Source organism: Trichechus manatus, unplaced genomic scaffold (assembly GCF_000243295.1).
Source record: "Trichechus manatus latirostris isolate Lorelei unplaced genomic scaffold, TriManLat1.0 scaffold00067, whole genome shotgun sequence".
Taxonomy (NCBI): Eukaryota; Metazoa; Chordata; class Mammalia; order Sirenia; family Trichechidae; genus Trichechus; species Trichechus manatus.
This window is the reverse complement of record NW_004444003.1, coordinates 3,870,547-3,882,427: the sequence shown is the minus strand read 5'-3', so window position 1 is coordinate 3,882,427 and position 11,881 is coordinate 3,870,547. Positions and strand designations below refer to the sequence as shown.

Genomic DNA, 11,881 nt, shown 5'->3' with positions numbered 1-11,881 from the left:
ATTGCTGTAAATTGACCTCTGAGCACTGCTTTTTGCTGTGTCCCAAAGGTTCTGGTAGGATGTGTTTTCATTCTCATTTGATTCTATGAGTTTCTTTATTCCACCCTTAATTTCTTCTGTAACCCGGTAGTTTTTGAGCAAGGGGTTGCTCGGTTTTCAGGTGTCTGATTTTTTTTCTTGCTTTTTCTGTTACTGACTTCTACTTTTATGGCTTTATAGTCAGAAAAGATGCTTTGTAATATATCAATGCTTTGGATTCTGTAAAGGTGTGCTTTCTGGCCTAAAATGTGGTCTATTCTGGTGAATGTTCCTTGTGCGTTGGAAAAGAAAATATACTTGGCTGCTGTTGGGTTTAGTGTTCTGTATATGTCTATGAGATCAAGTTGTAGATTGTGGCATTTAGATTTTCCATGCCTTTATTGAGCTTCTTTCTGGATGTTCTATGTTTCACTGGAAGTAGTGTGTTGAAGTCTCCTACTATTATTGTGGAGCTGTCTATCTCTCTTTTCAACACTCTTAGAGTTTGTTTTATGTATTTTTGAGACCTATCATTGGGTGTATAAATATTTATTATGGTTACGTCCCCCTGGTGTATTGACCCTTTAATCATTATATAGTGTCTTTCCTTATCCCTTGTGGTGTATTTTACTTTAAAGTCTATTTTGTCAGAGATTAATATTGCCACTCCTGCTCATTTCTGAGTGTTGTTTGCTTGAAATATTTTTTTCCATCCTTTGAGTTTTAGTTTGTTTGTGTCTTTAAGTCTCAGGTCTGTCTCTTGTAGGCAGAATATAGGCAGATCGTGTTTTTTTTTTTTTTTTCAAATCCATTCTGCCACTCTCCGTCTCTTTATTGGTGAATTTAGTCCATTTACATTCAGCGTAATTATTGATAGGTATGAGTTTAGTGCTGTCATTTTGATGTTTTTTTTTTTTTTGGTGTGTTGTTGACAGTTTCTTTGTTCCACTTAATTTTCTGTGCTGAGTCATTTTTCTTTATGTATTTCCTTTTCATCCTTTTCATTGTTGTTGATTTTTTATTTGCTGAGTCTTTATGTTTTTCTTGTTTTTTATTTTGATGTGTAGGATTGTTAGTTTCCTTTGTGGTTACCTTAATATTTACCCCTATTTTTCTAAGTTTAAACCACTCTTTTATTTCTTTACATTGCCTTGTTATCCTCTCCCTATGAAAGATCTATGACTACATTTTTTAGTCCCTCTTTTTTGTTTTAATGTTGTCATCTTTCACATATTGTTGTCTCTGTTTCTCTATTTACAGAATTTTGGCTTTGATTTGTTTTTGTTTCTTCCCATCTGGGTTGATATCTGGTTGCTCTGTCCTGTGTTCTAGTCTTCGGTTGTTATCTGACGTTATTGATTTTCTAACCGGAGGGCTACCTTTAGTATTTCTTGTAATTTTGGTTTGATTTTTGCAAATTCCCTAAACTTCTGTCTATGTGGAAATGCCCTAATTTTGCCATGATATTTGAGAGACAGTTTTGCTGGATATATAATTCTTGGCTGGTAGTTTTTTTTCCTTCAAGGCTTTATGTATGTCATCCCATTGCCTTCTTGCCTGCATGGTTTCTACTGAGTAGTCTGAACTTAGTGTTACTGACTCTCCTTTGTAGATGACTTTTTGTTTATCCCCAGCCGCTCTTAAAACTCTCTCGTTATCTTTGGTTTTGGCAAGTTTGATTATAATATGTCTTGGTGACTTTCTTTTGGGATCTACCTTGTGTGAGGCTCAATGAGTATCTTGGATAAATACCTTCTCATCTTTCATGATACCAGGGAAGTTTTCTGCCAACAAATCTTCAACAATTCTCTCTGCATTTTCTGTTATCCCCCCCTGTTCTGGTACTCCAGTCACTCATAGGTTATTCCTCTTGACAGAGTCCCACATGATTCTTAGGGTTTCTTCATTTTTTAAAATTTTTTTATCTGATTTTTCCTCAAATAAGTTGGTGTCAAGTGCTTTATCTTCAATCTCACTAATTCTGAATTCCATTGCCTTAATTCTGCTCCTCTGACTTTCTATTGAGTTGTTTAATTCTGAAATTTTATTATTAATCTTCTGGATTTCTCTTTGCTGTCTCTCTATGGATTCTTGCAGCCCATTAAATTTGTCATTATGCTCTTCTATAATCTTTTTAAATTCCTCTATTGCTTTGTCTGGGCATTCCTTGGCTTGGTCTGCATTTTGCATAATCTCCTTCCTGATCTCTTGAAGAGTTCTGTACATAAATATTTTGTATTCTACCTCCAGTAATTCCAAGAAGTTCTCTTCCTCTGTAAAATTTTTGATTCTTTGTTTTGGAAGCTTGCTAAAGCCATCACGGTCTGCCTCTTTAAGTGATTTGATATTGACTGTTGTCTCTGAGGCATCAATAAGTTATTATATTTATTTTATGTTTCCTTGCTGTGTCCTAGCTTCTTGTTTTGTTTTGTTTTGATATGCCCAGTTAGGCTGCTTGTGTGAGCTAGTTTGATTATTGGCACCTTTGAAGCTCTAACGGCCTGTCACCAGGTAGTTAGAGCTGTTACTAGGTATGTGAGCCCAGAAGTCCGTTTACTTTTCTTGTATGGATTCAGCTCAGGTGTCCAGGTAGTCGGTCACCAAGTGTGTGGTGCAGGCTCTCACCTACAGTCCTAGACAGGCAGGGATCATTGGTGTAAGCACAGGTATCTGGCTGCAGTAGGGGGTCACATGCTGAGCAAGGCAGGGGGCTGATGGCTGCCCCTGTGTGTCTGGAAGGAAAGTGTATCCCTGTTCCCTAGAGCATGTTGTGGGTGGGTTTTGCAGCCGGACTATGGGCACCCAATGCTGTTGGCTGTAAGGACTGGGAGGCACCAATTATTCTTGGACCCCTGTCACAGGTAGCGAGGTGGCATGGGGGGAGCCACCAGTCCTCAGGCCCCTGATGTGATAGGTGAGGACCCTTCTTAATGAGCAGAGTGGTGTCAAATGTCACGAACCTGCCACTCCACCATACAGCTGACAGTTGAAGTTAGGCTTCAGGTATATACCCTGTTGTACTGTGCTAATCAGGGCCTACACTGTTGAAATGGGCCCACACAAGTCTATGCAGGAGTGAAAGGCATTCAAAGTCCATGGACACCTTATGCCTGTGCCTAGGCAAATAAGCTCTGCCTACACAAAATTCCCAGCTTACGGGAGCTGGAAGATTATTTATTCCTGTTTGTTAATGTGTTCCCTCTCCAAGGCTGGGAGAATGGCTCAAGGCACATGACAGGTCCTTACTTATGGGCCAGGGGATTCAGCAATGGCTGAAGCTGGCCTGAGACCTGATGCAGAGTGGGGAGGGGGCAGGTTAATGGGAGAGAGGTTTTTCCCAAAGCAGGTGTTTTTGGCTTCACTTGGTAGGTTAGATGCATGTACTTATATTTTGCCAATTGAGCACTGCTTTTCACTGGTTCTGGAGGCTTCAGTAGACTTCCTGCTGATCGGTCTCTCCTGATGTTGAAAACACATCCCAAGCTCCACTGCTTGCCTCACTGCATGCGCCAGCTGCAGGGTACTGGTTCCCACCAGGTCAGGTCTGGCAACTCCTCGCTGCTTCTTAACCGTCTCTCCCTCCCTCTGCCACTCAGTCAGATTCCTCAACTTTGCCTTTGATGTTCAGGGCTCCTAGATTGTCATATATAATTGATTCACTTTTTTGGGGGGTCTCTGCTGTAAGAGTGACCACAAGAAGCATCTGAGTACTCCATCTTCTTGGCCCCGCCTCTGAAACCCATTGATTTTTGTTTGTTGACCTTGTATCCTGAAACTTTGCATAATTCCTCTATTAACTCAGAGGTTTTCTTGTAGACTCCTTGGGATTTTGTATATAAAGGATACATTATCTGAAAATGAGATAATTTTACTTCTTCTTTTCCAATCTGGATACCTTTTATTTCTTTTTCTTGTCTTATTGCTCTGGCTAAGACGTCTTATACAATATGGAATAGAAGTGGTGAGAGCAGGCACTCTTGTCTTGCTCCCAGTTTTAAGGGGAAGACTCTCAGTCTTTCTCCATGAAGTGTAATGTTGGTTGTTGGCTTTTCATATATGCCTTGAGTCATATGGAGGAATTTCCCTTCTATTCCAATCTTTCTTAGGGCTTTCAGAGAAAGGGTGTTGGATTTTATCGAATGCTTTTCCTGCATCCATAGATGATTATGTGGCTCTTTTTCTTTTTTCTATTGATGTGGTATATTATGTTGATTGATTTTCTAATGTTAAATGGTCACTGCATTCCTGGAATAAATCTCACTTGGTCATGGTGTATGACTATTTTAATACACTGTTGGATTCTGCTCACTAGTCTTTTGTTGAGAATTTTTACATCTATATTCATAAGAGACATTGGCCTGTAGTTTTCTTTTCTTGGGGTGTCTTTTCTGGTTTGGGTATCAGGGTTGTCTTTGCTTCATAGAATAAATTAGGGAATATTCCTTCCTTCTCTATTCTTTGGAAGAGTTTAAACAGTATTGGTGTCAATTATTCTCTAAATGTTTGGTAGAATTCCCCAGTGAAGCCATTTGGTCGAGGACTCTTCTTTATTGGGAGGTTTTTGGTCACTGATGTGATCTCTTCACTTGTTATGGGTCTGTTGAGACTTTCTATTTCTTTTTGAGTCATTTTGGTAGGTTGTGTGCTTCTAAGAATTTGTCTGTTTCATCTAGGTTATTTGGGTTGTTGCCATACAGTTGTTCATAATATTCTGTCATAATTCTCTTTATTTCTATCAAGTCAGTTGTAATGTCCCCTCTGTCATTTTTTATTTTGGTTATTCACATCTTTTCTCTTCTTTGTCAGTTTAGCTCAAGGTTTGTCAATTTTATTGATCTTTTCAAAGAACTTCTGGTTTTATTGATTCTATTGTTTTTTCTGCTTTCAATTTTATTTATTTCCTCTCTGATCTTTGTTATTTCCTTTCTTCTGGTAGGTTGAAGCTTAGTTTGCTCTTCTCTTTCTAGTTCCTGGAGTTGTCGAGTTAGGCTGTTGATTTGAGATCTTGCTTCTTTCTTCATGTAGGCATTTATTGCTATGAATTTCCCCGAGTACTGCCTTTGCTGCATCCCATAAATTTTGGTATGTTGTGCTTTCATTTTCATTTGGCTCTAGAGGAATTGTAATTTCTCTTTTGATTTCTTCCTTGATCCATTGGTAGTTTAATAGTGTGTTGTTTAATTTCCATATGTTTGTGTATTTTCTAGGGTTTTTTCCTGTTTTTATTTCTACCTTCACTCCTGTTAAGGATTTAACTGTGTATGAATTGAATTGAATATGTGTTGTAAATCCTAACCTCTATGCCTGCAGTTATAATCCCATTTGGGAATGAGTTGTCTTTGCTGTGTTAATAGAATAGGATTAGTGTAGGGTGTGTCTTAAATTAAGCTCTGTTGAGATATAAAAGAGATTAAACAAGCAAGCAAAAGAAGCAGAGATGACTAAAGAAAGATGCCAAGCCACATGAATACTTCCCAGGGGCAGAAGCTGAAAAGAGACAAGGACCTTCCTCCAGAACTGACAGAGAAAGCCTTCCCCTACAGCTGGCATCCTGAATTCACACTTCTAGCCTCCTAACTGTGAGAAAATAGATTTCTGTTTGTTAAAGCCACCTATTTGTGGTATTTCTGTTATAGCAGCACTAGATAACTAAGACAACTCTGTGATGGTCAGAGAAAAGACTTTGTATGATTTCAATCTTTTCAAAATTTATTAAGACTTGCTTTGTGACCTAACATGTGGTCTATCCTGGAGAATGATCCATGTGCACTGGAGTAGAATGTATATTGTGCTGTTTCTGGGTGGAGTGCTCTATATATGTCTGTTAAGTCTAGTTGGTTTATAGTGTCATTCAAATCCTCTGTTTTCTTGTTAATCTTCTTTCTAGGTTGTCTGTCCAATATTGAAAGTGCAATATTGAAGTCTGCAACTATTGTTGTACTACTTGCTGGTTAAGAGCTCAGCTGCTAACCAAAAGGTCAGCAGTTCGAATCCACCAGCCACTCCTTGGAAACCTTATGAGGCAGTTCTACTCTGTCCTATAGGGTCGCTATGAGTTGGAATCGACTCAATAGCAATGGGTTTGGTTTTTAGGTTTTTTTTGGTTTTTCCCTTCAACTCTATCAGTGTTTGCTTTATATATTTAGGTGCCCCGATGTTGGGTGCATATGTATTTATGATTGTTAAATCTTCTTGATTAATTGACCCTTTTATCACTATATAATGTCCATCTTTATCTCTTCTAACAGATTTTGTCTTAAAGGTTACTTTGTCTGATATTAAGATCGCCACTCCAGCTCTCTTTTGGTTATTATGTGCATGGAGTTTTTTCTTCCATCCTTTCACTTTCAACCTATTTGTGTCCTTGGGTTCAAGGTGTGTCTCTTGTAAACAGCGTATAGCTGGATAATGTTTTTTTATCCATTCTGCTACTATCTGCCTTTTGATTGGAGCATTTAGTCCATTTACATTCACTGTAATCACTGATAAGAAGTAACTTACACTTCTGCCATTTTATTATTTGTTTTTTGTGTGTCTTAAGCTTTCTTTTTTCTTTACTACTGTTTGCTTTTATGTTTTATTGGTTTATTGTAGTGAGCCCTTTTGGTTCCCTCTTTTCCTTTTGTGTATGTTTATTATATATTTTCTTAGTGGTTACCATGAACAAGTGAATACGTTCTTTCTTTGTCTTGATTAACAATTTGTTTATTGACCATTGGAGCCTTGGTGGCATAGTGGTTAAGAGCTCATCTGCTAACCAAAAGGTCAGTAGTTCAAATCCACCAGCCACTCCTTGGAAATCCTAGGGGACAGTTCTACTCTGTCCTATACAGTCACTATGAATCGGAATTGACTCGATGGCAACAGGTTTACTGATCATTAGCAGCATTCATTGAATATAAACATTTTACAAGTGATGTGTATTAATTAGAAAAGCATGTGAAATATTATCTCATGCCCCCCCACCATCAATAAGCATTAGTGATCTTTAATCTCTGCTACTTGCAATCTATGACTCTTATAAAACTCCAGCTGCAAACTTACCAAAACAAAAACTTGTTCAAGAATTGCTTTCCAGGAAGTCTTAGTGGATTTCCTAATGCATACTCTATCCTATACGAACAAAGGAGGCTTATGTTTGATAAACTTTCACTTTCCTTCTGTGCCTTCAGATAGCCTATAGTGCCTTCAGATAGCCTTTCCTCTTATCTAAATGTTTCCTTTTTATTTTCTTACCTGTTCTGTCTGGAACAAGGCTGTCTGTATTCCACACGACAACCCCCAAATGTACAGAAGGAACATGAAGCTGTCAAGTCCCCTGCACTGGGGAAGCAAGTACAAATTGAAATCCGCTGTCATTCTTAGTGAGTCTCAGCAACCTTTCTGAAATGAGCTCGACACTCAAGGGAATAATCACTTTCTACTTTCAAATTAAATTAGGTATGAGAATAATTATAGAATTATTCTCTGCAGAAAAGATGCTTAATAACTGAGAACTTCACCTTTTCATTTCATACAAACATACCTTCAGGGTGACAGCATTCTCTTTCATTCCATATTGTCTACTTAATAGTTTTAGGACTTCTTTCTCAATGTTTTCTTGACTGGTGCCCCTCACATTGATGTAGTAGCTGTCGGCACTGGCGTAATGGCAGGAAATTGCCTGCACAAAGTGAACCAATTAATATCGGGGAAAAAAATCCCATTAATACCGGCAATCAACAAAGTAGTCTTTATGTGGAAAGTCAATTATTTAATTCAATATTTGATTTCTAAATTAAAAGTCTGTTCCACTGTATCCTAATCAGTCTCTTTGTAGTTCAGTCTCTTTTTTTCCAGCTAAAAGATAATTGAGAAATTACAAGCAGTTTTTAACTAGCTGTGAAATTCTTTTCAAAAAGTGTATTCAGAAAAAAAAATTTTTTTAAGATATATTCAGGGCAGAGAGATAACTAAGAGATCCTTATTTTTTTAGCATTTGATTTTTCTAATGAGCAGTCGTCCCAAAGTCCTAAAAATAAATGTATTCCATGGTGGTTCATCATTTTCTTAGTCACAAAATTAGTTACCCAGTCAGATTTATGATGAGTTGTTATTTCAATGGCAATAGATTATGAAAATATCTGAAAATACTTTGAGAAAGAAAATAATACACACACCTCCTCTCAAGTCAAAAGGACAATTAAAACCTAACACGTTGAAATATAATACTTACTGTTTCCTTCTAGGGGCAAGGCCCAAGTTACTTGACTCCTCCTACTCTTGAAAAAGGTATAAACACATCTATACTACAAGGCAGTGATTAAAATTCACCTTCCTAGTAACAAGTTAGTTATTTTAATGTGATCACACCTGTCAGAAGGGCTTTCTACTTTGCCAAAACATCAAATATCTAGAGCACTGAAGTCACAAACTCCATTTCCTACGTAACCTCCAGTGCCTTGATGAGCCATAGTGGAGCCTGAAAATGTGCACTCCTATATATATGTTTTAATGTATTTTTAATGGTTTTTCCAGAATATTAAAGTATTTGAAAAAAATGTTTTAAAATAAAAAAGTTAGTACATTAAAACTCACAAAATTATTTATAGTGTTGTGTTTGCCACCCCACCTACAGTCCCTTCATCCATGGTTCTGAGGTCCTGCAAGTACAGGGTTGGAGCCTGACTTTACTGAAAATTTTAGTAGTTTGTGTATCATGGGTTTGGCATTAATTTTGATTTTTAAATATTGCATTAAAATAGTATTTATCTTGATTACTGGGTTTTTTGACACCTCCTTAAATTTTGCACTTGAGACAAGTGCCTCACTTGCCTCACCCTAATCCTGGCCCTGGTGAGCCTAAAGGACAGATGAATGAATGCAAGATGAAATTATAGCACTTTACCCTGGGACTTGAGGAGACATCAGGGATTTGTGGGAACTGTGTGGCAAACTAGAAAGCCTCACTGAGTCTCAAAAGAGCTCCCAAGATTTAATATCAACAATCATCTTTCTATGGGGAAATGTGAGCCCAGAGTACTGTCAGATCTTCTGAATTTCAGAGAAGCAAGAAATGTGGATACTTATAAGAAATTTTGTCAATTTTAAATTGTAAATAAGGAATTTTTTAAATTTAAAACACTTTGATGCTAGAGGATTAAAAAAAAAAAAAAAGTCTGCATGCAAAATCTGATTTCTGGGCTTCCAATCCATAAACTTTGTTTTGGATCAATAATATTTTTTCCCCAATAGCAAAGATAATATAAACTTTCCTCTTATTATGTTACTGTGAGTTCTGTAAACTCTAAATTTTATTATTTTAGTATTTCAGCCATTATTTTTGCCTTAGAAAGCACCAACTGTCAGCCACAAAGAAAGTAAGCCATTTTTTTCTCAAGCAATTTCAGGAATATTCATGACTCAGAATCAATAGCATTCTGAGGTAACCTGGTTCTTACTGATAAGAGCAAAAAAGCACGAGGTAGGTAAATAAGTTTCCTGGTAAATAAAATAGACTAAAGTCTAGTTTAGCTAAAATTTTACAGATCTTTTATATATTAATATATTTTAAATGTTTGTATCTAACCACATTCACCTTTGAAAAGTGCAGCAATGTTAACACATACCTTCCGGAATCCTTGGGTTTTGTTCCGACCAGATCCGTGGATGAGCAGAGGATGAAAGAAAACGGTGTCTCCCTTCTCCATCACAAGGTGCACTCGAGCATTGTTTTTGTCATAGTCCTGGATCCCATAGTACCATATATTAACTCCGCCCTAGAACACATAACAAGGAGCCTAGTCTACATCTGAGGAAGCACAAAGAACTACAAACTTCATCAGTGACCCATCAGGGAAAACTTAAGGTTCTTCCAGAGAAAGAGATATCAAAGTTGGAGGAACAGATATCTAAGTCAGATTCTCCTTAAAAATATACAGAAGTTTCTCAGAGGTCGGGTTTTAGAAATCCACACGTTGACATTAAAATCATTGGTTTTGAGGGACCAACTGAAAAATTTGGAATCTCCACCTACCCTTCATTGCTGAATTATAAAGGAAGATCTAGACCTGCTTTGCATTAGCTGGTGAGTGCAGGAGACCACCTTTCTTTTATGCACTTCCAGCCTGAATATGTAATCATTCTTTCCTCACATGATATTCCCTTCACCTAGACCTGGGTACAAATCACTCCTCTTGTGTTACTTTGGAGGACGTCTGCGAAACTAATTACTTTCCCCCAATGGGGGAGAGAAAATCATGAATTTTTCTGAGTTCGAAAGTCACTTCAGGAGTAAAGAAAGACAAACAGGCAATGATAACATTGTGTTTATAACTTACCTACAAAGTTAGTTACTGCTTTAGGCAATGGGTTATGTCTTTATTAAAGGAACTCAAGTCAGAAGTGATCAAAGTTTCCAAGCCTTTATAGGGGGGTTGTTATACCCCTTTTTTCTTTCTTAGGGTTCTCGGGATTTCTTTGAGGGATGACCTCTTCCCTACTGGATAGTTTGCTGGGACTTTGATCGGTGCCCTCTCTCCTGGCCATGGTGGATATGTGACCTGTGCGAGGCCAGTCAGACCTCCCGCTGCTGCTACTTTGATTCTGAGCAGAGTATTAGAGACTAAATATCACCAGAGCTTGATTGCCCAGGCCTGGCGCCCCAGCCCTGCCTGTTCCTATCAAGGAATGACTTCTGCTCTCCTGCCCTCCGGAGCAGCCCACATTCCCACAGACTGCCAGCTCTTGAAGCCCCCACTCCCTTTGGCTTAAGTTACTCAGAGCTCACTTCTGTTGCTTGCACCAAACCTTAACTAAACCTTAACTTAATTGACTTAATTGATGGAGTTCACAACTGTGGATTTTATATCAGGATCCAGATTCAAATATTTTCATTTAGCACTATCACTTCCTAAATCCGTTGCCATTCAGTCGATTCCGACTCATACTGACCCTATAGGACAGAATAGAACTGCCCCATAGGATTTCCAAGGGGTGGCTGGTGGATTCAAACTACCGATCTTTTGGTTAGCAGCCAAGCTCTTAACCACTGCGCCACCAGGGCTCCCATCACTTCCTCCAGAACCACAAATCATTCTTAGTCCTTCCACAACAAGTGCTCTTTCCATTCTAACCATCATCATGGGATTTCAGGACCTTATTGCTTTATCCCTAAAACACAAGTTGCCTCCTCTCTGGTTTCTCTATTTCTGAATTCCTGCAGCTTCAATACATCCTGTATCAGACCACAGGATTATCATTGTCAAAGAACCGATTAGATCTCATCACTCATCTTCTCAGAAGCATTTAACAGTTCTTCAGCATCAACAACAGAATGGATAAATAAACTGCAACAAAACCGACTGCCGTCGAGTCAATTCCGACTCATAGCAACCCTATAGGACAGAGTAGAACTGCCCCATAGGGCTTCCAAGGAGCAGCTGGTGGATTCAATCTTCCAACCTTTTGGTTAGCAGCTGAATGCTTAACCACTGCACCACCAGGGTACTACTCAGCAATTCAAAGGAATGAACTATTGACATATGCAACAGAATCAGCAAATCTCAAAATAATTTTGCTGAATGAAAGAAGCCAGACTAAAAAAGAGTACATACTGAGGACTTCCAGCAAAATGGCGCTCTAGGCAGAAGTACCACGCCGTCCCTCCACAGCAAAGATCCGAAAAACGAAGCCGAACAGAGAAAACAACAATCCTGAAACCTTAAAACATCAAATGAAGAGATAAAGAAATCAGCCAAGCACCAAATGGAGTGAGAAAACTGACAGAGAATGGAGAGCGAGGAGAGATTCATGCAGAGGTCCCCTATCAGCTAAAGCAGCGTGGATCCACCATCTTGTACTCCTATCAGAGACCAGCAAATGG

At 38.4% G+C, this 11,881-nt stretch overlaps 1 protein-coding gene across 1 annotated transcript in view; it reads right to left on the bottom strand.

Moving 5' to 3' along the window:
• Positions 1-11,881, bottom strand: part of PHYH (phytanoyl-CoA 2-hydroxylase) — a 50,786-nt gene that overhangs the window by 6,488 nt on the left and 32,417 nt on the right. The window contains exons 7-8 of the mRNA XM_023734356.1: positions 9,627-9,776; positions 7,544-7,681 (exon numbers count right to left, since the gene is read on the bottom strand). Of these exons, the coding sequence (XP_023590124.1) occupies positions 7,544-7,681; positions 9,627-9,776 (288 nt within the window). The remainder of the gene's footprint in view (positions 1-7,543; positions 7,682-9,626; positions 9,777-11,881) is intronic.